The 27986-nt window shown below is 44.7% G+C and overlaps 1 protein-coding gene across 2 annotated transcripts in view; it reads right to left on the bottom strand.

The window, feature by feature from the left end:
- Positions 1-27986, bottom strand: part of HLCS (holocarboxylase synthetase) — a 240308-nt gene that overhangs the window by 188204 nt on the left and 24118 nt on the right. For both annotated transcript variants that reach the window (XM_074996264.1, XM_074996254.1), the window contains exons 3-5: positions 22606-22768; positions 10907-11871; positions 8058-8240 (exon numbers count right to left, since the gene is read on the bottom strand). In XM_074996264.1, the coding sequence (XP_074852365.1) occupies positions 8058-8240; positions 10907-11871; positions 22606-22657 (1200 nt within the window). In that variant the 5' untranslated portion in view covers positions 22658-22768. The remainder of the gene's footprint in view (positions 1-8057; positions 8241-10906; positions 11872-22605; positions 22769-27986) is intronic.

Below are 27986 nucleotides of genomic sequence, written 5' to 3'. Positions count from 1 at the left end.
TAATTTTTTCATGTTGCAGGACTATACCTTTATTCCTGAGTAACGGCAATATGACAACATCTCACAAAACTCTCGTTCCCATTTTTCAGGTCTTTCACACATAAATTAGCTACAGGTCACACTTACAAACAGGGAATCTTAAGCTTTGTAGGTTTGGAAATATTCCATTTTTACCAGAACTTAATCAGTCATGTCATAGTTAAATGAACCATTGCTAAATTGCTATGGATCTCGAGAGAGTTCTTGGGAAGTCATGGAGCCTTCCTATCTAAAGCCATCCATCTGTTCTAAGGCAATAACATAAAACTCTGACTCAAAAGGATATTTTTCAGTTATGACTTTTGTAAAGTTGCAAAGCAGTGTTTCTTAAGCTCTGAGATCACAGAATATCAAATAATAATATTTTAATGTAGAATACCTACGAAAATTGTCTCAAAAAATCAGACCCCAAAAAACCCACAACCTGATACATATACAGAAAAGACTACATGAAGTAATTTAATCAACTATCATAGCAATGAAGTAGTAACATTGCATCTGGTTTTAATTACAGAAAATATATACCAGTGTATGAAATAAAAAAAAAAGTGTCAGATGCTCGCTGCACACCTGCAAGCTGTTCATAGAACACCAGTGTTCCACAGATCTTAATTTAAGAAAGACTGTTGTAAGATGACTTTTTTAGATTCTTTTTCTTTACACACTAAAACCATGTGCACATATGGAACATGGAACCACATAGACTATTATCCTCCAATGCAACTTCAACAGAAACAAGCTGAATGCAAGAAAACTTAGTCCAACTTAATGGCTCACAGCACAACATGCTATTGATAGACATCCAAGCTCCAAGGCACAGAGTATTCACTCCCTGAACTGTAGTTATGTACTAGTGCAGATGTGATGGACTGAGAGAAACCTGAGCATGACACTCACATTTTCTTATTTTTGACAACAGCCTTGTGAGCTACTAGAACAACTATATTAATATTTTCTGTCCTCCAAAGTAAAATGCAGTGTAAAGAACAGGGCTTCCAACAGAGAATGATGGTTGTGAAACAGCATACATACTTACCTGGAGCAATCCTGAAATGCAGCACCTGTAATGATTTTCACTTTGGTCAGGTCTCAGCATGCACCAATTTAACATTAGAGATAATCTGTAAGAATATTTTTGGCTAACTTTGGGTAAAAGCTCTTACTAACTTGTTAATGCATACAGTATTGTGAACAGCATTTTTGGAAACTGCTACATGTAATGTGTCTATGCTCCAACAACAAAAATTGCCTATCTTTTCCAAATTTCTCAAACGTGTACCAAAATAACGTCTCCATAAAATTCTATATACTTTTACAAGTACTGTCCAACACATGACATACAAGCAACTATGAACACTTAATGCTGTGTGAGTCAAGGGGCAGCTTCTCTCACTTGTAAAATATACACTAAACACTTGCCTACTGGCAGTCCCGGGACCAGGAAGCTGCCAAATATTCACATATTCTGGATAACAAAGGTACACCTAACAATGCATAGCACTAAAGAAAAACAAGATTAGGTATTAAGAAACTAACAAAAATGCATGCAGAGTACTTTATTCACCAACAGCAGTACTATTGTGTGCTGTAAACTTATACTGGTTTTATCGTATTTATTTGTATTTAATTTCACTATAGTGTATGGAAACAAAATGTAACTAAAAATTACTTATGGTTAAAATGCTGGTTATTTGAGAGTTCCAGATGACAGAATACCGGATATGAAAGTTTACTATACAACATACGTTTATTATTGCCACCTTAAAAAAAAAAAACAAACAAAAAAACCCACCACACACACCACTTGATTTTTTTCCCTAATTCCAAAAAATAGATCATAGGAGCTTTTTCCAACTCCCTCTCTCAGCCAAACACTCAATAGACTAACAAAAATTAGTTTACTGAAAGGCAATATTTTTGAGTGCAAACCAGTTTCACATTTGGATAATCTCTTAAAACAGAAAGATGCTTAATAAAGATGAACTCTCCTACTGGTTGCTCTGTATTCTTATATTGTACACCTTGTGAATTTTTGTGATATTAAAATATTTTTACAGTTGGAGAAAGTCAAATACCCTAAAAGCTCCCTGATCCAGGAACAGTCATGGTTTGGATCCTGGCAGAGGGGAGGAGGAAGTGGTTCTAAGCACTGCCACTCACTTCTCTTATCCCCCAGCTGGGGAAAAGGCAGTGAGGTGACGTGCTTCTATGGAGGCTCCCCAGCCCCTCACTCCCTTAACCCAGATGCACCAGCACCTTCCATGTCCCAGACAATTATACAATCCAGCACACCCTATTTCCCAGGGTTGCCAGACTAAAGAGGTTTGAGTATACGATAAAATGTTTCAGCCACTGTGACCATGTATAAGACTATGTACAATGCATCATACAAGAATCTTATTCTCCTTCATTACTTCACAATGTCATTTCTAACGGCTCTGTAAATCCAGCTCAGAAGTGACACCTTGTGGTGAGATCAATTAAACGCCAAATGAATAGATCAAAACTGCCAGCAGTTCTCAAAAATTACAGATTTCTAGCTATTTGAATGTGATGCCTTCAGCAGTGCCCAGACAGTCTCATAAATACAAGGGTCACACTGTGCTGGCCTCTGTGCAAGCAGGAGTAGAGTAAAGGCACACCTATACAGTCCCATGCTGTCAATGAAGGGGACAAGAAAGCTGCACACATTGAAGTGCTGCACCATGAATCTCCTGTGTGGATGCAGTGGAAACACCTTAAAGGGTCCCATTTCACACTAAAGTAGAAGGAAGACGACTACATCAATGTCAACTCAGGACCCTAAGGTTCACATTCACAGAGAGGAGTTACAGAGCAGTACTTACATGCATATTGCTATTCATGCCCCTTAGTCCAAAATGCGAGGCAACGCAGACATGTCTCTGTCTCTGCACTGACAAATTCACTAACGGAATCTGCAATTTTGTAACCCAGTGTTTCTCAAACTTAAAAATTCATGTACCCCTTTTGGGAGTTTGGCCTTACCAGCATACCTCCTCTCCCAGTGCCATCCCAGTGCTTATCTCCTGATCTTCAGTAATTTATTTTCTGCTATGTACACTTTAAAATCCTTTTGTGTACCACCCATGGCAAGCGTACCACATTTTGGGAAACAAGGTTGTAACCTACTTTTTTTTTTTTTAAATTGTTAGCGATTGTTGTGGTTAGTACTTAAAGGACTACAGGTTGCTTCCCCACAGAAAAATGACTTTTTGACAGGGAAGCCACAAGAGTATACTCCCCAGCAGTATATTTCGGTGCCCAGGGCCACCAACAGAGAGGTAAATCACTAGGAGGAAATATTGGAGAGGACCCTGCTGGTGGTTCCTATCCTGTGCTGGGATCAGTAGCTAGCTCTGGAGGACAGTATTTCTTCCCCTGCCTGACATATAAGGGAATATCTGACCCATCTCCAGGTTTTTCCCCTGGCTGTAGGAAGCTCTGCAAACTCTCCCAGCTCTCCCTGCCATGATTCCTACACCCATCATTCTTCACCTGTAGAGAGAGGGATAACTGTACAGGGAGCTGCTACCCATCCAGCCGATCTCATTGCTTCCAGACCCTGTCATACCCAGATTCTCCCACCAAGCCTCAGCCTCCCGCTACCCATCCAGAATACCCTCTGGCAAGCCCCACTATCCCTGCTCCTGGACCACTTCATGAGCCACTCACATCCAGATTCCTATCTTACTTGGCCCTTATCAACTGCACCTGGACTCCCTACCAAGCCCTGCACACCCAAAGCCCCCCTGCCAAGTACTACCACCCAAATCCAGACCTAGCCTTGCTGAGTAACTTTTCCCTGGACTTCTCCCGCTACCCAGAGTCCCATTACTATAACGTCCAGGACTCCCAAGCAAACTTTGTGCATCCAGATCTCCCCCACACCCAGATCCTCCACTGAGCTACCTGCATACAAACTGTTCCCACAAAACCCTCTCACCTGGATCCTACCTTCCCATGCCTGGTGCACACAGAACAGAGGGGCAGGGTCCTGGGGTGTTTCTTGGGCCAGCCCAGTCCTTGTGCTGTGTCGGGTTGGGTGGAGACCCACTGCCATGCTTAAACCTCCACATTTATTTGACAAACACACACAATTTTGCAGAATTCAAAAATGCTGTGCATAGAATCTTTTGGTGCAAAATTGTTAACGTTTGGTACAGAATGCTCTCAGAAATAAGTCTCTTTGCAGGAAACAAGTATGCGTACAGCACATGCATAGGCCAACCAGGAACTGCTACCAAAATATTCAGTCAAAGGTGCAGGGAGCACACGTACACATGAAGTGCAACACCTATAAAAATACTTCTCAAAGAAGAATCTCACCTTACCTTAAAGGAATGTAGTTTTTAATCTTCATGGGTACAGCGGTTTAAAAACATGAACCTTAAAACCTCAATCAGCAGAAAGAAAACCAAGAGCACCCACAGTTAGAGTACTGCATATCCACAAATATCTGCTTCATGTCTGGATACCAGGGCAGGGATCTCCTCCTTCCTCTTCCTCCCCCCCCAGACCCAGCACGTGGAAAGGAGCTGGAGCAGGGCATTTCCCTTAGTTGTGTCCAAAATCTCTCTGGAGGAGGCACCAAGTGCTGGGACTGCCAGCCCCACTCCTGCCCTCCTGGTGAGCACTTAGCTACTGAGTCTGGTCCCAGGTCCCTGCTGCCCCATACCCTCGGCTGTGCTTTTCTGCTACCTGTCTCTTCCCTGCACAACATTACTGGTCTGTGCTCCCTCCTGCATCCTTATCAGATCTGTTGTGCAGATACAAGTAAAATCTAGATTGTGGATTGCAAATCAGATGAGCTGAGCCTGGCAGATGTGAACTGGATCTGGATCCACAGTTTGAATCCGCACAGGAATGTACCCACAGTTTTTAAATATCAATGACTAACTACATCTCATGATTATTTTGGAGCCAGACTCATGACTCAAGTGCTAGAGGTCAGCAATGCTGCACTAGCCTGGGAGTCAGCTCTCCCTCATTCCACTGATTCATTCTGTGACTTTAAACTAGCCACTTAACTATTCTTCAGATTTCAAATATGCGCTCCAAATTATTTTGAAGGATTTGAATACTTTAAGAGAAAGTTTCTATGTAAAGGAAAGGCAAAACACATCTACAGAAATGAATAACCAGTCAGAAAACATTTAAATGACCACGTGTTCTTATTTATTCTGATACTTAGATGCTTAATTACTTATAAAAAGGTAGGTTTTATTCATAAGTATCAGATATTATTCTGAATAGTAGTTTGACAATACCTATTAAAATACCAACTTAAAAAATATGTATTAAAACCACTAAGAATGATGCAACTTATGCATAGGTTGCATTCCCAGGCAACCATGTGCAAGTCGGATTTCACACAAGTTGGCGGCAGCCTGGCTCCTGCAAGCAGAGGAGAGCCAGGAACAGAGGGAAGCTGGGAGCCAAGCTGCTGCCTGGTTCCTTGCTCCCTGCCACTCGTGGGAGCCAGGAAACTGACCACTGCAGCAGCACTGGTCCATTTCCCAGCTCCCACAAGCGGATCGGAGCCAGGCTGTCACCTGGCTCCCAGCTCCCCACCACTCACGATTTCAACTTGCATTAATCCAAGTAACGCACAACTCAAAATCACGTAAATAGGGGTTTTACTGTATGGCATTTTGAAACCTAACACCACAGCAAAACAACCCTCAAATAACACTTCATTTGCAACTTGACTTTTATAACCTTCACTTAACCATATAACTGTATGATAGGTTTCACAAGAATCTGTTTAACGAAACTGCAAATGAAAAGTATACCACTAAATAGCAAGTGTTAGCAGAAATTAATTAGCATTACTGGTGGCATCTTGAGCCAGGTCAACACTAGACCTTAAACTCCATGGTAGATAAGTAATTCCAGTTACAGCAATTGCACTGCTGGAATTGACATACCTATAATCGACTCACCTGGCCATCCTCACTGAAGGCGGTCAATAGGAGAAACTCTCCCGTTGACCTCCCATACTCCTTGAGAGACTGGGGAGTACATGGTTTGAGTGTCGACCCCGATAGCTCAATTTCATGTATCCCCACTAGGCATGTAATTGAACCCCAGAATATATATATATATATATATTGAGAGAGACAGGCATTCACACAGGTCCCAGGCAGCAGAAGGGGGTTAGCCAAGAAGTTCTAGAGGGGCAGGGGTGGCCAAGGGACAGAAAAGTTCAGTAGGAGGAGGTAAGTCCCAGAGAATGGTCAGAAGGCAGGGAACAAGGAGAAGGGTATGAATATGGGACAAGAACCTGGTCATGCCTGACTGAGGAGGCACAGCCTTCCCTATCTGGTCCTCTATAAAATTTTCATACTCAATGTGGACCTCAGCTCAAAAATTTTGCCCACCTCTGCCATATACTATAGTCCTTCAACATTGACTCTCTCATTTCAACTCAGCTCTCCATAATCTGAGATTGCTGTTTCATTTCTGTGGCCCCATATATACATAATTCTCTAACTCTAAAAAAGTTAATTATGCCTTCTAAATTTCTCAAATTTCCCTTTCCTTACTGTAACTGCTCCACTCTGTAGATTTCAATACTGTGCAAGGATACAGATGACTACAGTGCAGATTTTATTCACAAAGGGCTAAAATGTTCCATCAGCAATAAGCCAAATTGCTTTTAAAATGTTTGAGCCCCACAGTTTCCCCAAAGTAAACCTCAAAAATGCATTTAGCAGCTAAAGAACCACAGAAGAGCAGTAATCCTTTCATTCCTGGGGGATTCTGCACCCCAGTCATCTGACCTGCATTTTTCCGTGACCCTTGCACAGAAGAATTTAAGAAAAAAATCAGCCAGAGGACACATGCCACTTCCACAGCTGCATGTCTATTGCAGTGTGCCTACACTGGGAGCAGCCTCAGAGATGCGGGGAGAGGGAGACTAGGTATGCATGCCTGCAGGATCACCCCTGGAAATGGGGTGCTGGGCATACACGCAAACAAGTGCATGAGAGAGAAAGACAGACTCCCCTTGCTACTGCAGCTCATGTTTGTTTTTTTTTAAATGTATGAGGCAGGTTAGAGGCACAAATGTAGCAGCGCTGCCTGCGTTAAACAATTCATTCTCTGAGGGTACGTCTTCATCTGCACTTAACAAAAATTCCGTTCACAGGCGCTTAACAAAACCCCATGAACACAAAAGCTTTGAGACGGCAAGTGCAAGTATGCTGCTGCCAACAAAGCGAAACTCCCTCAAAGGGGGTGAATTATTTTGTTGGCACAAGAGTCGGTAAGTAGCATTCACACAAGCTGACTTTCTGTAATAAGGCTGTGCGCCGCTAAAAGCTGTGTAATGTAGACATACCCTGAGGCACTACCAGACTCTGTAGTTAGTAACACTGTCAAAGTTGCATGTAATGGTTAATTGATCTCACTCGCTGAGATAGATGCCTAACAGCCTGACCGCTACATTAATGTCATAGCAATATGACACAAACAGTCGCATTCCAAACACAGCACTATTTCTACAACATACTGATGATATGAAGAATAAGAGGAAGGCCCTCTCGTAGAGAAGAATGCCTCCACAAAAAATTGGCCCACTATCTGAGGCGTAACCTCTGTTGACAACTCTTCAAGGAGAAAGACATAAAAGAACTGTAACTGAAGTCATCGTGATTTACTATGTTTTCTATTTTTGTATTAAGTTAAGAATTTGATGGCTTTCTTTTTAATCATGGTGCCTCATAAGACATGGTTGAAAACCCTATGGGTCTAAAGCAAAACAAATCACATCCCTAAATCAGCATGAGATACAATTAAGATATGGCCTATACCTTCTCATCTCTCTAGATTAACTTTTAGTAACTTTTGGTAAATTTTCAAATTATTTGGCCCGAAGTAGTTGGTCACCCTTTCTACGGCACAACTATAAAAAAGATAATTTTGCTTTTTTGAAATCGAGCAATAAGCTACTTAGTTTGAATCTTTTATGTCCGCAATTTAAGTAAAAAGCTTACCTCATCAGAAGAGAGCAAATAAATAGGAGTTAGTGAAGGAACTTCACTTAATTCACAACTCAGGCCAAGTAATGTCAGAATTTCCTTAAGGACTTCATATCTCTTGGCATTGCTCAGTTTGAGCGAATTGAAGTCTTCTTGGGATTGTGTAGTCAGAGAAGCAATATCCATCTCCAAGTATGTCTGGGAAGGTAGAAAAAGAAAAAAGTCACCAATACAAAAGACAGTAGATGATGTAGACAAAAGCAGTGGTGCCCTCAAAAAGTTTGGTATCTATTCACTTACTACTGCCTGAATTGAGTACAAGTGCAATGTAAAATTTAGTGTAACCCGTGTGTTCGAAGTAGTTAGATTTTATATGATGAAAAATATGAGGTGTATTAATGAGTAGAGTTTTGACATCTTTAATGCCTGTCAAACAGACACAAATCCAAACTGTACAGGTATGCACCTCCTCGTCTGGCTAGGGACCTGATGAAGGAATTTGCTGGACAGGACGTCCCCCAGCCTGCTACTGGTTCTGCTTTGCTCTGTTCACCTGCTTCTACCTCCAAGCCCATGGGCTCGCCTTACCTTCTGTCCGGTCATAGCTCCTGCTGGGCTGACACCAGTGCCACCCACAAGTGGGCTGCTGACCGCAGATGCTGGCTTCAGCCCTGGCTGGTCTGCTGGACGCAAACCCAGCTCTGTGGAGGCTAGCTCTAGCTCTGGCCTCAGCTGGGCTGTTGGATGTAGTCCCAACCCTGTGGAAGTCAGCTCCAACCCCAGCTGGGCTTCAGGCCTGGCCCCAGCTCTGGGCCTGGCCAGGGCCACCAGCCATCCCAACTACCCAGCCTGGGGCTTTCTGGTCTAGTAACATCTGTGGTCCTGCTGGACCATGGATGTTGCCGGACCAAAGAATCCTGGTTTTGGGAGGTGCAACCTGTATAGACTAATGAACCCTTAACTTCCAAGGAAGAGATTAGAGCTATAGGTAAATTACTGCTCCTCTCTGAAAAGTGCTTAAAAATGTGCTCCTTACAAAGTTTGTCTGCCCTCCAGCATGTACTTGGAGTCCATGTATTTACTGACAAAATGTTTTTGCCATTTTTTATTTCTGTTATCACAGTATAGAGGAGACTATTCTGGAATCTATTCTGGCTCACGAACCAAAGAAATTCACTTCCAATTGCAGAATATTTGTTGGTAGCAATGCTGCCACCATATGCTTAAAATACTTTAATGCATTTTGAAGTACCGCTAAATCATATTTCTAAAGAGCAATAAATTAAAGCTAACCACAAAAAACTTTGAGCATGGTTGCAGGATCCACAACGAGATTTAATATGTGGCTAACTAGTGCTATACGTTCTCACACTCTCTTCCTGCACAGTAACTCTCAGTGTCAACAAGCCTTGAGGAGCACAGCTGAAATACAGCATCCCACGCTAGCCCTCCTAAAATTATACATTGCATCTTATAGAAGTTCTAAGATGTTTAATACATTTAGAAAAATATAAAGTATATATTTGTCTTATGCTTTCATACATTTTTGAACGTTTTATTTTCTCTGTCTAAAACATGCACTATCTAGTCTTCTATAATTCAGCCACACAAACTTATTGAAGACGTAATGTTATGAAATTAGACCAGTGTAGAAGAGAGAAATAACTAGCCTGTGAGTCTGAATATTTCCTGGCTGATGTCACTGACAATATTTTTATCAATATAGGCTTGAAAAGAACAATATGCCTTTCCAGATGCGGACTAGAAGTAATGTAAAAATCAAATGACATTCTAATCCTTTTAATCTGATTTCTGAAGTTACCCCACATTGCCCTTTTTCTCAGGAAAACCACTGCAGTATTAAATTTTATTAGAGGACGGAGTCAATTTAAATGCTACAGCAAAGCAGGTTTTACCATGCAACTTAAAAGAAACGGATAACAACAGTGCTTAATCAATTTTCTAGTTCAAGTATCCACACATGGGTGGCAGAAACTGTTATAACAAAACTATAACGTTTGATCTACATAACCAGGTTTTCCCAAGATGCCAAAGTCTGTTGGCAGTGACACTCCAGAGTAACACCAGCAAATGTGTATGGCTTTAAAAAGGAACATTCTAACTGGGAGATATGCAGTTAAGCTGATCACTGCATACCTAAGACACTCTATAAATGCTCCAAAATGCCCTTTTCCATACCTTTAGATTGGAAAGTTGCAAAAAGGGAAATGGGAAGGTGACAGAGTAAACTGCTAAAGGCAAATCTGGCAGCTATTGTTATCAAGGAACAATGGGATTTGCCTTGGGCTTGGTGAGTTTGAAAGGAATTTCATCTATACATTCTGTAGTCCTCTGGTGAGGAGAAAGCACCTGGAAAAGACCCTGATGAAGTTTTCTGATGTAATTGCAAGATGACTCATATTACTGGAAGAATAAACACATGCACGTAAGTCCTGAGTCCCCCACAAAAAAGTATATCCCGCAATTAAAATAAGGGTAAAAGGTTGACTATTTCTGAGGTTTAGACGCTTAGGTTTCTCTCCCATTTCATCCTCTGTACAAAAACTCAGTAAGGTGAGCCCAATAAAAAAACAGTTTTATGCCCCCTCCTTTTATTTTGCTACAAACAGATAAAAAGCTATTTTTCCTCTTCTAATGATCTGAATCGCATGATTCAGGTAGAAAAATTCTGCCTCAGTCCTTTGCCTAGCCTACCAAATTTGAGACATGTATTCCTGTTTGCAGACTGCAGAGAGAAAACAAAAATGAATTTATAATGGAAGACACTTGAAATCTAGAGGCACACCAAAATAATCATATTATACTATGGCAACAAGCATTTTAGGTATTCTTACATACAGTACCTGACACAGAATAGCTTCTCCTCCACACTCTCCATGCGGCAGGTGAACAATGATCCTATCTTTAGACATGTTACTTAAGTGACTCAGCGACTTCGCTGGGCTGAGGTTTTCCTTCATCTCTTCCTCAAAAACATTTCCACTAGTCAGAAGGTTTAATTTAATTTCACTGTTGTCTGTTTTATAGAACACTAATTCTTGGATGGTCTTCTTCAATTCACTTTTGCTCCTTACCCATACACTGCCAAATGTAAAAGAGGCACAAAGTCCTAAAACCTTCCCACCTTTTGACAAGTAGGTCAGGAACTGTTTGCGATTGTCCTCAGAAACGGGTTCCTCTGTGGCAATAACCAACAACAACGAGTTATCAAGCCATGGAACCTTCAGAACTTGTTCCTCAGTCAGCTGGTAGATGGTGTAGCTGTCTCTATCAATACACTCATTGAGGACTGATTTTATCTTTTCAAATTTGACTTTCATTGTGTCAGAGCCCACATAAATTAGGACATTGGGAGGCCTTCCAGTGAGATTTACTCTTTTTAGTTCTCTTGCCAGACCACAATCAGAAACCTCTTCCACACTAGCACTGCAATCATCTGGAAGTTCTGGAATATTTTCTGATGAAGCAAATTTGACTGACTCAATGGTGCTGTTTTCGAGTTCAAAGCATTCATGGCAGCTGGAAAGGTGCAGGTGGTGATGTTTTCCAGTGCCTGTCTCCCTGTCAGATATGCTATCAGGTTCATCATGAAGCTCACTTCTTTCCTCTTGCCTGGATTTCTCTTCTCTCACTTCCTGGTCACCACCTCCTGCAGAATCAGTTGGTTCTGATCCTTGTTTTGTTACAGCCTTGCACTGAGGAGCAAGGGTCAATTCATGCATTTGCGTGCTATTAGTGTTCGTCTTCTCTTCAGCTGGTGCAGCAATTGATGCTAGCTCCTTTAGAGCAGATTCCTGTAAATGGACAGCTGAAAGATTTCAAAAGAAAAATTAAAAGCTGTATAAAATAGTAAAAGTACCCAATGCGCCATTTGTCATTAGACTTTAATTTCTTGTTAAATCACTTACACCAGTCACTCTCAAATAGGGGCACACATACCCTGGTTGTACACAGAGATTTTCCAGACATCATATTAACTCACCTACAAAGTCAGTACAAATTAAAATTTCATACAGGCAATGACATGTTTATACTGCACTATATGCGACACACTGAAATGTAAGTACAGTATTTATACTCCAATTGATTTATTGTACAATTATATGGTAATAATGACAAAGTAAGCAATTTTTCAGCAATAGTGCTCTATGACTAGAGCCCTTCTAATTTCAGAGCCATGAAAAACACATCACAGACTGTGAAATAAGCCCTTCCCTGTGAAATCTGATGTCTGCCTGTTCCTAGGAGCGCTGCATCAAAGGGGGCTTTCCAGCTCCGACTGAGTAGGGAATGGACAGGACCTGTCTATTCCCTGCAAAGTGCTCTGGCAATGGTGTGGGGTGGGTTGGGGGGAGCACAACAACAATATTCCCTCTAGTTTTTTCTATCCATGAATTTTTTCCCCATCTCTGAGCAGAATACATTTTTATGTGCAAATGTGTACCACCACTAGAAACAAACAGAACGAAAACCTAGCTGTGGGTCCTCTGCTCATTAGCTGGACAACCTTTGAATCTCTCCTAAGTGGCTGCACTAGCACTCAACTTACAGTGAAACACTGGATCAGACAAGTCCTGCTTCTGGGTGCCTCCCCTTGATGCAGAACGCTGTCTGGAACCGGGCAGCAGCCTGAGGCTCCTTCAGACGGAGACACTTGCGGCATTGAATCATATCTTCCCTGTGCTGCTGGGAGCCTCCTATCAAAGGGGGCTCCTTAACTGTGATTAGGAAGTGATAGGACAGAAACCTCCTCCAGCTGAAAATGTGAAAGTTACCAGTTTTCAAATCCTATGGTCATGAAATTGGCTATAACTGATTGTGAATTTGGCAGGGTCCTAGTTATGAGACTTTGGCATTTTGATACCTGATTTTGTACACAAGTTGTTTTTATGTGAAGTGAAGTGAAACCTGGGAGTATGCTAGACAAATAAGAGTCTTGACAGGGTTACTGCCTGAGAAGGAAATGTTGAGAAGCACTGATTTACACTACTAAAAAGTTTCTCCTTTTCGACACTAAGATCTACTTCTTCTGAAACAGAGTCTAAGCATGTCCAGCAGTTAGAGACCCCTTACGGCTCTTAAGCAAAGTAGGCAGACATGGACACCTATGCAGTTAAAAGACAGGAATAAACAGTCACTTTTCACAATGGAGAAAAGCAAGCAACAGTGTGATCAAGGATCAGTAGAGGTAACAGTGCTGTTCAACATATTCATAATTGAACTGGAAGAGGGGATAAAAAATGCAGTAACGAAGTCTGCAGACAGTTAAATAGTTAAATCCAAAGCTGACTACAAAGAAATACAAAGGGATCTGAGACACACCAGGGTACATGAGTACTTGCTTCACCCCTGCTCTGTAACCGGTGGTGCTATGCCTTGCTACTCTCCAACAGTCTCCAGCGTGTACAGCAGGAAGTGCCTATCTGCATATGCTGCAGCTAGACAGCCATACCTTGGCACCTACCAACCTCAAAGTCTACTATCAGGTGACCACAACACAGCTGTGTATCATATTTCCACCCAGAAACGTATATCCTGCACTGCGCAGCCCTCTACTGGACAGCGTTTGCAAAATGATATCTGGTCTGTATTAGAGCTACCACTTAAGAAAGGTCTTATAATTTTCAGAGAACTATCCACATCTGCTCAGCATGCAGATGGCTCCTAACCATTAGTTGTCTTGGCTACCATGAAGAAAGATTTATACTATGGCAAGGTACCCACCATGTCTTACCAGGGGTTTGCACCTCTCCCTCTGGTGGATGGGGGTTAGACTGCATCCACCTCTGTCTGTCTGGGTTGGGTGAGCAATCTTTCCCCGCAGCTATGGTCTGGGCTTTCAGTCTTGCTGAGGGAGGAGAGTCCAGGCACTCCTCCCTTCCCCCCCCCCCCCCCCCCGCTGTCAGTTACAAACACTGCTGGTCTTTGTGTCCTGTTGTCTCGCCTTCTCTCTCTATCAACTGCTCCCCTGTCTCTTCTCTCATTCCCTTCCCCACCTTCCCTGACTGGGATGGCTTTTTAGAAGCCCTGCCAGCAGCCTGCCGTAAAAATCAACTGGCCTTCATTGATTAACTGCAGTCCCTCTCTGAGGCTTTCACCTGGGTACTTAGTCAGCTGTTTCCCCTCTTCCCCTTGTTGGGGCTGCTTCCTGAGCTGCCTTTCCCCCTTCCCCATCTGATCTGGTGGCCTAACCTTGTTATAATACTAAAACAGAAAACAGCGATTTTTTTCCTGGAGCAATGCACTGGGACAGAGCTTCAACACCTCTTTTCCATTAGAACACCAGAAAAATTTTCACCACTGGTCCCGTAGCAGCATGAGGAGCGGAGCATTCAAATTAAACTTCCTAACGCCTATGAGAAATATCAGATTTGAGTTCCGGCACCACCTTCTCTACAAAAAAAAAAAAAAAAAAAATCACTGACAGAAAATATCATAATGTCTCTATACAAGTACATGGTGTGCCCCCATCTTGATTACTCTATGCAGCTCTGGTCATACAATCTCAAAAAAGATAAACGTGAATGGGAAAATGCAGAGAAGGCCAGCTAAAATGATTAGGTACATGGAACAGGTTGCGTATGAGTTTTGAAAAACTGGGACTGTTCAGTTTAGAATACAGGCAACTAAGGGAGGATATGATAGAAATCTATAAAAAGATGAATTGTATAAAGAAAGTGTGTATGAGAAGCATTACTCACACAGTCACATAACACAAGAACCTGAAAAAATTAAAAGGCAGCAGATTTGAAACAAACATCCGGAAGTATTTCTTCACACAACATATATCCGGCTCGAGGAACGCATTACCGGGGGATGTTGTGAAGGCCAAATGTATTAGCGAGTTCAAAAATGAATAAGGTAAGTTCCAGGAAGATACATCCACCAATGGCTATTAGCCAAGAGAGTCAAGATGCCACCTGTGTACTTGGAGAGAAGCTAAACTTCTGATTGCCAGATGCTAGGACTAGAAAACAAGACTGACCACTTGATAAACTGCTCTATTCTGGTCATTCCCCCTTGATCTATATGGTCACTATTGGAAGACAGGGCACGGGGACTAGACAGACTACTGGTCTGACCAAGTATGGCCATTCTTATGTTCTACCACAACCTGGAGTTAAAGATTCTGATCCCAGCTCTGTCAGTGATTTATTGCAACAAAAATAAGTCATACAAGACAAACTTTCACAAGTATCTGGCAAGTTTAAAGAATCTTAAATTTTGGGCACTTAGCTTGAAAAATTTCAGATGTTGTTTTTCCTTTTTTCACCACAGAGTTCAGATCTTTCCACTGAAGTCAGCCTCAATCTTTTATACAGATATCAATTGTGTATAAGTGTAACGTGAAGGCTTCAGTAAGCCCCAGGCTTTGGACCCCTTTCCCTGACAGAATAAAGATTAAAATGCTGAGACCAGCTGTAGCATGGTATACTTACTGCCACTCCTATGTGGGTCTCCTCCCACGTGCATAATCTTTTTCAATTGCTACATCATTATTGGGGAAAGTGAAAAATAAAGTAAGTAGCCCTGAAAAAGAATGATTCCCTAAGGGAGAAAGGGGACAGGAACTCTGCTCACTGCTGATCAAAACTGAGCTACAAAATCGAGGATTATATTGGATAAAAAGGATGCACTGAATCTCATCTTTCTTTGCTGAGCAAGGTAGAACATCGGACAGAAGGGAAGAAGCAGGTGGAAAAGTCTCAACTGCCTCTAGTCTGGAGGAACAGCAGCATAGCCCAAAATGTCTTGAAATGGACAATGGTTCAGGGCCCAGAAAACAAGATTTAAAAAACAACAACAAAAAACCAAAACAAAAACCCCACAACAGAAGTTGGTTTAAGAACAAAAAGCAAAAACCCTACAAACAGAAGTAAAAAGAAAGCAAAAGCATTTCTGACATAACAAAATGGGAAGAACAGGCAAAGGTGTTCCCATAAAATGTATGGGGCAACAAAGAGGAGGAAAGAAAGGTTACTCACCGTAGTAACGGTGGTTCTTCGAGATGTGTCCCCATGGGTGTTCCACATTAGGTGTCGGGCTCGCCCGGCGCCGCAGATCGGATCTTCCAAGCAGTTTCTGCCGGACCGCGAATGCGCCGGTGCGCGCCGCTCCCTTGCGCGCTCCTGGCCACTTGCGCGATCCGGTCCCCGCCAGTTCCTTGACCAACCGCCTCGGATGCTCCTGCAAAACACTAAACAGAGATCCGAAGCGGGGAGGATGGGCGGGTAGTGGAGCACCCACGGGGACACATCTCGAAGAACCACCGTTACTACGGTGAGTAACCTTTCTTTCTTCTTCGAGTGTCCCCGTGGGTGCTCCACATTAGGTGACTACCCAGCAGTAACCCAAGATAGGAGGTGGGTAATCGGATTATGTGCAGCTTGTCCCCGAGAGGACCGCTGTCGAGAGACGGGTATCCTCTTGGAACACCCTGTGAAGGGCGTAATGTTTGGCGAAGGTGTCATAGGATGACCAGGTCGCCGCTCTGCAAATGTCTTTTAGCGCAACGCCCTTGAAAAAGGCTGTTGATGCCGCCACCGCCCTAGTGGAGTGAGCCCTGGGCGTGGCCAATAAAGAAGTCCTTTTGAGTTCGTAGCACATTTTTATGCAGGATACTATGTGCTTCCAGATTCTCTGCGAAGAGAGACCTTCTCCTTTCGATTTGGGAGCGAGAGAGAGACGAGGAGTCTATCCGTTTTCCGGAAGGACTTGGTCCTGTCTATACAGAAGGCTAGGGCCCTCCTCACGTCCAGGAGGTGTAGGCGTGCCTCTTTGTTAGAGTTATGAGGCTTTGGATAAAACGAGGGTAAAACGATAGGTTTGTTAATATGAAACTCAAAAGAAACTTTAGGAACAAAGGCTGGATGCAGCCGTATGGTTACCGCCTCCTTGGAAAAAACAGTGCAGGGTGGTGTTGCCATAACTGCCACAAGCTCGCTCACCCTGAGAGCTGACGTGATTGCGAGAAGAAAGGTCGTCTTTATCGTAAGGAGGCGGAGGGAAACCGCGGCCAAAGGCTCGAACGGTGGTCCCGTTAGCGCATTAAGCACCAGGTCCAAGTTCCACGAAGGTGGAAGCGGTTTCCGAGGGGGGTATAGGTTTACCAACCCTTTGAGGAACCTGGTAACCATGGGATGGGCGAACACCATGTGCCCTTCCTCTTCATGTGTGAACGCCGAAATGGCGGCAAGGTGGACCTTTAACGAGGATAGTGAGAGTCCTCCTCTCTTGAGGTCCAGTAAATACTCTAATATCACAGGTATAGGCACCGAAAGGGGGGGCTATCTGTTTGGTATAACACCATGCCGTGAAGTGAGTCCATTTCTGCTTGTAGGTCTTCCTGGTGCAAGTCCTCCTGCTACTTTCTAGGACTTGTTGCACTTCCTCCGTACATGTGCTCTCTAGGGAGCTGAGCCATGGATTAACCACGCTTGTAGTCGCAGGCCTTGGGGGTGCGGATGCACTATTGACCCCTGGGCTTGCATGAGCAGATCCGGCGCCACCAGAAGGGGCATCGGTGGACGGTCCGACATGCGCAGGAGTAGGGGGAATCATTGCTGTCAATCCCACGTTGGGACTATCAGGATCATTCGGGCTCCTTCCCTCCTGGCTTTCTGCAAGACTTTGTGGATCAGCACTGTGGGAGGAAACGCATAAAGCAGGGGGCCCCTCCAGGAGATCGCGAATGCATCCCACAGGGACCCCTGTCCCAGTCCTGCCCTGGAGCAGAATCGTGGGCACTTCTTGTTGTGTTGAGTAGCAAATAGGTCTATCTGGGGAAAAACCCCATGCATGAAAAATCGGTCATAGCAGATCGGGACGGATCTGCCACTCGCGCATGAGTGCGAAATGCCTGCTCAGCTGGTCTGCCTTCACATTGTGAGCGCCTGGTAAGTACGAGGCTTTCAAGGTTATATTGTTGGCGATGCACCAGTTCCACAACCGGACTGCTTCCGCACATAAGGCACGGGACCGAGCTCCTCCTTGCCGATTTATATAAAACATGGTGGAGGTATTGTCTGTACTGATCCCGACTACTTTGCCTTGTACATGGTCTCGAAAGTGTCTGCAGGCGTTGAACACTGCTCTGAGCTCCAGTATATTTATGTGCAGTGACTGCTCCGTGGAGGACCACGGCCCTTGCGTCACCTCTTTGCCCATATGTGCTCCCCACCTGATGAGGGAGGCATCTGTAGTAAGAAAAACCGATATTTGTGGTTGGTGGAAGGGTACCCCTGTTAGCAAGTTCTTGGGGTTTACCCACTATTGCAGGGATTTGCGCACCTCTGGTGTGGGCGACGCCACCCTGTGAACGGTGCGTGCTGCCGGTTTGTATACGCTCGCCAGCCAGTGCTGCATGCTGCACATGTGTAACCTGGTGTTCTGTACTACGAACGTCGCTGCTGCCATGTGGCCCAGCAGCTGTAAGCACGTCAGAACTGGCACCGTAGGGCTGAAGGTGATGACTTGCACGAGGGAGCCGATGGCCTGAAAGCGTGTCTCTGGTAGCTACATTCTCGCTGTAATAGAATTTATGCGTGCCCCTATGAACTCTATGTCCTGTGTGGGGTCTATCTTTGATTTTGCCAGATTGATAACCAGGCCGAGCGAAGAGAACGTGCCTGCTGTGACTCGTATCATGCGTAGTACCTCCTCCTTCGAGGCCCCTTTGAGTAGGCAGTCGTCCAGATACGGGAATATAAATACCCCCCTGTCTGTGCAGGTAGGCTGACACCACTGCCAAGGTCTTGGTGAAGACTCTGGGGGCCGAGGAGAGGCCAAACGGTAGGACCTTGTATTGAAAAATGTTCTTTGCCTACCATGAACCGGAGGAATCGTCGGTGAGCCGGATGGATAGTTATGTGAAAATACGCGTCTTGTAAGTCGACGGCTGCGAACCAATCTCCATCGTCTAGTGCCATAAGGATGGAGGCAATTGTGATCATCCGAAAGTGTTGCTTGCGCAGGTACCGGTTGAGGCCTCGAAGATCTAAGATGGGCCTCCAGCCTCCTATCTTTTTCTCCGTGAGGAAGTACCTCCAGTAGAACCCTTTCCCTTGCAGTTGCTCCGGCACTCTCTTTCCACTGCCCCTATGAGCATGAGATGGTCTACCTCCTGCTTGAGCCTCGCTACGTGGGAGGCCTCCTGGAGGTGGGGTTTGGGTGGAGGTCGTGGCGGTGGGAGCGACTGGAAGGGGATGGCGTACCCCGTGGCTATGATCTCCAGCACCCATTTGTCTGTGGTGATCCTTTGCCACTGGTCGTAGAATGGTCGGAGGCAATGGTGGAATAGCAGCTTCGGATGACCTTGTGCGATGGTAGTGATGGCACAGCCCTGGATCCGTGTGTCAAACTTGTGGCCTTTGGCCCTGCCCCGAGGACGCACGGCTCTGTTGGGAACGTCGCCTGGGAGTTCTGTACTGCTGGTGCTGTTGATGTCGCCCTTGCTCGTAACCCCTGTGGTACTGGGGACGCTGTTGCTGGTACTGGTACCGTCTTTGTTGAGGGTAGTACTTTTTCCTTCTGTATGGAGGGGTGTAAATCCCCAGGGTCCTAAGTGTGGCTCTTGAATCTTTACTGGAATGAAGGACCGAGTTACTTGATTCAGCAAACAGCTTCTGCGAGTCGAAGGGAAGATCGACGATCTTTGCCTGCAGATCCCTCGGTATACCCAAAGTCTGGAGCCAGGACTCCCTTCGCATCACCACTGCCATAGCTGTGGAGCATGCTGCTGTGTCCGCAACATCCAGGGCAATCTGAACTCCTGTCCTCGAGGCCGCGTAGCCTTCTTGCACGATGGCCTTGAGCACCGGTTTCTTGTCCTCTGGAAGCGAGTCCATGAGGGAGGTTAACCTAGTGTAGTTGTCAAAATTGTGGTTCGCTAGATGCGCTGCGTAATTTGCCATTCGCAACAGTAGTGTGGAGGAGTAGACCTTTCTGCTGAACAGCTCTAGCTTCTTGGCATCTTTGTCTGTTCCCCCCGTCTTGAATTGAGATGTCTTTGATCTTTGTTGCGACAACTCTATCACCAAGGAATTTGGTTGTGGGTGGCTGAACAGGAACTCCATGCCCTTCGCCGGCACGAAGTATTTCTTGTCCGCTCTCTTGTGGACAGGCGGAATAGTCGCAGTGATCTGCCGTATCATAGTGGTGGACTCCAAGATTGCTTCGTCAAGCGGTATTGATATTTTGGAGGAGGCCGGAGGTCTCAGATTTTTGAGGAGCTTATGGTCTTTCTCTTGCACCTTTGCTGTCTGGATGCCTTGCGTGAAGGCCACCCTTTTAAACAGCTCTTGAAACTGTTTGAGATTGTCCGGAGGATGGACGTCCCCCGGGGCCATAGCCTCGTCCGGGGAGGAGAGCGAGGAACCACTAGGGTACGCCTCTCTGGACCCTTCCGGTTCCTGTTGGTGATGGTACATCCGCTCGCTGGAAGCTTGCAAGGGAAAATCTCGGGGTTCCATAACCAGTTCCCCCTGAGATACTTGAGTCTCTGTCCCCGTTCGCGATTGCCCTTGGGGATACGGGACCGTTTGTGGGGATCTTTCCGTGGTAGATTGCCGGTGGTGTCTATGCCCCGCGTGATAGGGACGACCATGGCAGCATGGGCACTGTTCTTGGGAAGGTGACCCGGACCACTCCCTTGGTGCATACCCCCTGCGTCTGGGGGAGCGAGATCGTCGAGAGACCTGGGACACTGGAGATAGCAATTTGTGATAGTACTCCAGCGGCTCAAACCCCAAGAAGGGTGAAGGTGGTCCCAGCCAGGGCGAGGCTGGTTGTAAAAATGGAGACGAGGGCTCCGGGTAGGCTAGGGGGAACCCCTGCCTTCTAGTTGGAGTCTGCAGCATGAGCGGAGGGCTGAGAGAAAGCAACTCTGCAGCCCTGTCTGGAGAGGGGCTGCGGTGCCTTGTTTTCTGTGCAGCCTTACCCCTCCCTTGAGGGGGTGGCTCCGCCCCCTGACGTGCAGGGGATCTCGGCCCCGTCCGCGCCGCACTCGGCACGCTCATGGGCGGTGCTGCACGGGCGGTGTCCTGCGGTGCCTGCAGGCTGCGTGCCTGTGCGCTCTGCACTGCCGGTTCCCCGGGGGTCAGTGCCGCTGCCTGCGGTGCCACCGGTACCGGCGCTTGTTTAGTCGCCGCCCTGCCTGCGGTGCGGGGCGGCTGTTTGGTCATCGGAGGCTGAGCCGCCTCCACATGGCTCTCCGTGCCGCCGCCGATCAGCTGTTCCTGCGGCTGGGGGCTGCGCACTCCTCCTGTCCCGCTCGCTGTTGCTGCCGGCAAGGATCGGGTTGGGGAGACTTTCCTCTGTTTTTGCGCTGATGGGGTGAGGGAGGCAGCTTTCCTTTTATGGGCCCCAGAGGATCCCTCCTGCTGCGGCCGCTCTGGCACGTCTGGCTGGAGGGCCTTGTCAAATAGCAGCATTTTAAGCCGCATCTCCCTGTCCTTCCTTGCTCTGGCTGTTAATTTTGCACAGAAGGAGCATTTCTGCGTGACATGGGACTCCCCAAGGCACCTTATACAGTGACTGTGCCCATCAGACGCTGGCATTCCCTCTCACCAAGACTCACATTTCTTGAATCCTGAAGAGGACATTGTTGGTGAGTCTTTTAGTTGTTAATGGGGTACTTAGCACCTTCTCTGTGCCGTTTTCCCCCTCTCGGATAGCCTGCCATGGCAGGAGGGCTAATGGCCCTAGGCTCCTGGCCTCCGGTGCTCCGCTTGTTTCTAGGACTGGACTGAATTCCGTCCCGCTTGTTGTTTCTTGTTTTTTTTTTTTTTAAAATAACAACTGGCTAACTTAACAATAGACTAAGAACTTGAAAACTTTAAAGAAAACAGCTAAAACCATTGAATACGCTAACTTGGCCGTAGCCTAGTCGGATTCCGTCTGCAGCCGACGGTGGTTAAGAGGAACTGGCGGGGACCGGATCGTGCACGTGGCCAGGAGCGCACAAGGGAGCGGCACACACCGGCACATGCGGGGTCCAGCAGAAACTGCTTGGAAGATCCGATCTGCGGTGCCGGGCGAGCCCGACACCTAATGTGGAGCACCCACGGGGACACTCGAAGAAGAACAACAATTACAATCTTTTTGATGTTCATACTAACCTTTTTAAATCATTATTTGGTAGCGCATGAGATAGTCTGCACTTTGATTGCAAAAAATTAACCTACTTGTAAAAATGATGGCGTCAAATATTGATTTATGAAGTATTAACAAATAAAACATTATGAAATCTAAGATATTCAGCTACTTTTTCCAGCTGCCATTTTAAGAATTTATATGACAAAGGTAAAATAAAAAAAATCTCAGAAACTGCAGTCTAAAGACATTCCAGATTGTTTATACTTGGCATTAAATTTAAAAACACAGCTGCCCTTTAAAATGAGACAGGTTCTGATGACTGAAGAAATGATTCCTATGCCAAAGGCAAAGTACAGTCTCTGTGTACAAAGGCACAGAACTCTTCAATGAACTCAGAATAAGTGAAACCCTTAGAAACTTTACTGAAGCCTTCTGTGAGGATACTTACAAACAATCTTCTGTGGTACCATTCCATTATCCATTTGAAGTCTGTCTTCCATGAATGCTATTCCAAGGTTACTGAAGTTATCCACACTTGCTTCAGCAATTAATTTATAAGGTTCTCCAGGTTTATATGCCAAAGGTGAGCAATAGTCGGACCATTTTACAATCTAAGAATACAAAAACATATTTCCTGTTCTAAAGAGGGAAAAACTGATCAATTAAAAACACAACTCCATGGACCTGCATTATTAAATAATGGCAATATTTCAACACTTAAGAGTTTATAGTCTTCAAGGAGACAAACAGGCAGAGCCAACACAGAGAACAAGAAATTAAACAAATAATGGGTTTAGCAAAACTCAAACACTGGGTGACAAACATTGTTTCAAGAAGGGCTGACCTTTGTTTTATATCCAACTATAACTATATCCAAAAGGACATCATTGACTAAATCAATTTCAAAACCAGTCTTCTTAAAACCATGTAGTCTTAACAAAATAACTACTGCAATTAACTTTACCCTGGAATAATACGTCGCAGATAAAGTTCCTAATTCCAACTGACTTTTCTGCATATAGTGCATCCTCTAAGGCTAAAAACGTCAGTACATAAATTAAAGTACACAAAACAGCAAAGCAATCTTACCAAAGACGGGTCATGTTTTGTATTGATATATCGTCTCCATTCAGTCTTAATGAAGTTAAACAAGAGCACTTCTGAAGAGTTTTCAGAGGGAGGGAGAATGGAAAAAAAGTACTTCTTTCCAGACACCAAAGCTTTTGAAATCCTTTTTTGTGTGCTAACCTGAATTTTGTATAACAAGCTCTTCACTTGTCCTAATACTCAAATACACCACTTTCAAACACAAGGGCAAGAAGCAAAAGTAAGCTGCCTAGATTAAATTAGTCAGTGGGTCATCTTACGCATTTTTGAAAAACCTTCAGTGAAAAACAGATAAATTCTAATGCACAAGAGATGCAAGATCTATATCAGTTTCAAACTGATTCTTAAAACACACACAGTACGTGATACTAAATACATGCTCGTAGTTTGCTGGGGTTCGCTCCAACACGGTCACAGGGCAGTCCTTCAAACCCCCGACCCAGCACATGTTTTCTTGTGGTTTCAAGTCTGTCACAACTTCATCTAAGAAGCAGCAAAAAGTCTTAGGGAGCCTCAACAGACCCAATCATTCCAAACCCTTCCCTATAGAGCAGGGTTTCCCAAACTATGGGTCATGATTACATTTGAAAAAACAGTTGCCAGCTGGGCTGGGCAGCTCCACAGGTGGCTCTTAAAAAGCCATTCAGGCTGAAGTGGTACTCAACTTCTTAATTGGCTTAACAGCCATCAAGCAATCAAACCAATCAATTAAATGGAGCACCATTTCAGCGCTGCAGGAAAGAGAACTGCATACCTGCATAGGGAAAAAGGAATAGGGCAGGGAGCTCGGGAGCCAAAGGAGCAGCGCCCAGCTCAGGTGAGGTAGACGGAGGTGAGTCCTGGGTCGCTGGTTGGGAGATTTGAGGTTGGGAGAGAGGACTGAGAGCTGATTAGCTCCCTGCCCCAGCCGGCTTCCAGTGTCTGTGGGAAGTGGGGTCCGCCAGACCCAGCAGGGTTCCCTTGGCTGGTGCTGGCCAGCGCTCTGCTGGGATTAGGGCTCTCCCCCCGCAACTGGCTGGGGTTCCCGCAACTGATGTTGCCGGCTGGGGCTCTGCACCCAAGCCAGCTTCCAGCCGTGGGGGTCGGGGGTCCCTGCATCCCCTGAGTGTGACTCTCCTAGCCCCCTCCAGCAGCTGAGTGTGACTCCTCTAGACCCCTCCATCCCAACTGTGACTCTCCAAGCCCCTCAGTGTGACTCCCCTAGCTGCCCCCAGCCCCTGAGTAACTCCTAGCCCCTGAGTGTGACTTCCCTAGCCCCTGATTCTGGGGTTTAAGCCGGGGGTGGAGGGCAAGCAGTTTGGGGTGGAGTGTCTTTCCACCATCACAGCTCTGATTAGCTATAGTAAATGTAGTGTTAATATTTTATTACTATATTTCCACTTTTCTATGAAACAACTATTATGAATATATAAAACATGAGGGGGCACAATTTTATATTCTTGCCTCAGGCACAATGTTAGTCAGTCATATAATTGCTCGCCTCCCTCCCCCCAGCCCCATTTTTGAACTGCCTTGGGTCACCAAGTCTTCCTGAATTGTCAAAATGGGTCCCTGTCTGGAAAAGGGTGAGAACCACAGCTATAGAGTGAGGCCCTCCCAAGGAGACACACCCATTCACAGTCTCTATCCACATCCATTCTGAAAAATTTTCAATATGTCAAATTTGCATATGAATTCCAGCTCAGCAGTTTCATGTTGCAGTCTGTTTTTGAAATTATTTTTGCTAAAGAATGGTAATTTTCAAGCCTGTAACCTTGTGCCCAAGGAGGTTGCAGTGCTCTCCTACTGGTTTTCGTATGTTACCATTATTGATGTCTGATTTATGTTTTTATTTTTTTGTATTATAGCCTGTCCTTACACTGCTGAAAAAGGAAAGCTGTGCGCTAGACCTTGGGGTTAAGCGACGCACAGAAGCCAGAATTTAGAAGGCTGGGCAGTGAAGTGAACCTGCTGAACACCACTGAGCTCACTTCCAGGAAGGAAGAGCAACCTACAGAAGTAAAACAGCAGCGGCATCTGAATGGCCCAGACCACACAGACAGGAAGTAGCAGAGAAGCTACTGGTAGTCTGTGCTGTTCTGAGCGAATAACAGAAGCTTCTTTAATGCAGTAATAATGCTTCATAACCTTGAAGGGTCTGGAGATTTGTGATGTCAAAAATAGTGAATCTTGCAGTTTGAATCTACTGGAGCAAGTGAAAAAAGTAGTGATAAGAGTTTTAGTGAGGAGTCTCCCTGGGATCTCTGAGGGTAGTAATATCATATATGTTAAGTTAAGATAGGATTGGTGGGGCTTTTATCTTTCCTAGTGGGAGCTCATGAAGTTTAAGCAGAATGTTGAGCATTGGTATGCACTGACAGATTTAGAGAGAAGCTTACACTCTCCCTGTTGTATGCAGATGCATTATCACAGTGGTGGTTGCTGAGTGTCAAACAAGATGGAATAAAGCTGGGAAGGAATCCTCATCCCAATGCTGTTGGGAATAGCAGGATGGCTCCAATCTGAAGACTGTGAACTCCCTCCTTCAGTTGTGTGTGGTCCAGCCGTGTGTAGGCATTCACCTTGTAGATTGTTCAGTTCCCCTCTCCACTGATCATTCTATGTAACACCATCCTCTGAGGTTTAAATTTAACTGATTTATCCTAGAAGCAAAGTTTCAAACTCACCAACAGGGAGTTGACATATCATGCTGATTTTCTTGCTACTTTGAAATCTGGGGCAAGGACCACCATCCCACACACACGTTTTTATCAACTAAAGATCTCATACAGAAGGATCTTACAGATTTAGAATTTATAAATAGTAGGTGCAGTATCTGTGCACCTATGTCATCAGACTTTGTGGATTATGACCCTTCTTTTCACAATTTGCAGTTTCCATTGGTTTTATATTTTTGAAACCTCAACTTTCTCTTTGAATTTGAAATTCAGTTGATAAATTACAAGAGGGTCAGTTTAACAGGTGAGATATTTGCCCTTCTTCCCCCAAGCTAAAACCTGAAGTTACAGGTAATTCAACTGAGACTCAAGATAGAAATACACAGTTTTATTAATGTTCCAAAGGCTAGCCTAAAAGAAATAAAGCCAACAAAAAGAAGAATCTCCATACCCAGGTTTTTGAGGTGTCTGAAGTCCTATCTCAAATAGTTTCAAGAATAATTCCCCATGACAGACCTCCTCCCATGCTTTATGGAAAATCAGTTATGACTATAAATAGGAATAACTCAGATGATTGGACAAAATGCCTCTTGTAATCAAACATTTTCAATGGTATAATCTGCAGATTTTCTAAATTCTTTTATCTATTTTTGTATTTGAAGTTATGAGTATTGCCTACATATTTATATTTCAAATGTTTGTTCCAGTGCAAACCTGAACAGGAGGTGTGTCTACCCTATTGTGATAGGATGGTTTGTCAGGGAATGGCTATACTTGACAGACAAAGGACCTTCAATGGGGGCCAATTCACAGCTGAAGAATTTAGCTGTCTACATTCAGACAAGCAAACAGGCAATGGCTGATTGCCTAAAAATGACAGGGACAGGTGATTCACTCACATCTCAATCTCAATTTTGGACATGCTTTCACACAGCGAGGACAATGAAATTCTCTCCACAAGGGCAAGGGTATAAAGAGGGCACTGGGTTCCTCCATCTTTGTCTTCTGCTTGCCTTGGAAATTGCCTGAACTTTACGATGAACTGGAGACCCAAGTCAGGATAAGATTTATTTTTTTTACTTTATGTTTTCATTTGACATAAAGAACAACAAATAAGGGTAAGACCTCTCAAGTAACTAGATACTTAGTAGAACAGACCTAGCTTTGCATTTTCTTTAATTTTAATTTGATACTCACTTTGATCTGCCTCTTTTTCTTATAATCACTTAAATCCTACTGTTTTGTTTCATAAAAACTCTTAAGCCCAGTGTATATTGTTATTACCTGGGGCGGGGGGGGGCAGGGCTAACACTGTGCTTCTCTCTCTTTCATATGTAAAGGGGGCTTACCTAAGAAGCCCACCCCATATAAATCTTTTGCAAAGAGGAAGACAGATAGCTCAGTAGTTTGAGCATTGGCCTGCTAAACCCAGGGTTATGAGCTCAGTTCTTGAGGGGGCTGTTTAAGGATCTAGGGATCACATTAAGAAAAAAATCTGTCAGGGATGGTGATAGGTCCTGCTGTGAGGGCACGGGCCTGGACTTGATGACCTCTGATGGTCTCTTCCAGTTACATGAGATAGGTAGATTTATTTGTGGTTTTGATCCCTTTTGGGGGTTGATTTTGTGTGCACTGTGCCCCAGAAATGCATTCTCCCAGAGCTGATGTAAATCAGTATCTTCATTGCTCTGAAGTGGGGTGGTAACACCAATTCTGTGTCTTGGCTGAGAGAGACCAAAGGATCCGGACCAGTAGCACAGACTGGTAGAGAGCCCCTTAAAGTAAGGAGAGTGTCAGCTGCATGACAAGCACACTGGGGAGTAGCCCAAGGGATTTTCTGTGACCACAGCCCACCACAACCTCTCCATTCAAAATGTCTCAGAGCCTCATGAAGTGCCAAAATTTGACCCTTCAACATTCAATATAAATGGGCCTGTCAGAGGCTGGGGTCCTGCTCCTGTTTTCTTTGGTGCTTAACAGACTAATTAGACACCTTTGTTTCTTAAGTACCAATATGTGCTTTATTTACATTGCTCTTTACCACCGCCTTTACAGGTTCAGACAT

Source organism: Carettochelys insculpta, chromosome 1 (assembly GCF_033958435.1).
Source record: "Carettochelys insculpta isolate YL-2023 chromosome 1, ASM3395843v1, whole genome shotgun sequence".
NCBI lineage: Eukaryota > Metazoa > Chordata > Testudines > Carettochelyidae > Carettochelys > Carettochelys insculpta.
The sequence above is the reverse complement of the archived record's forward strand: the minus strand, read 5'-3'. Positions and strand labels throughout refer to the sequence as shown.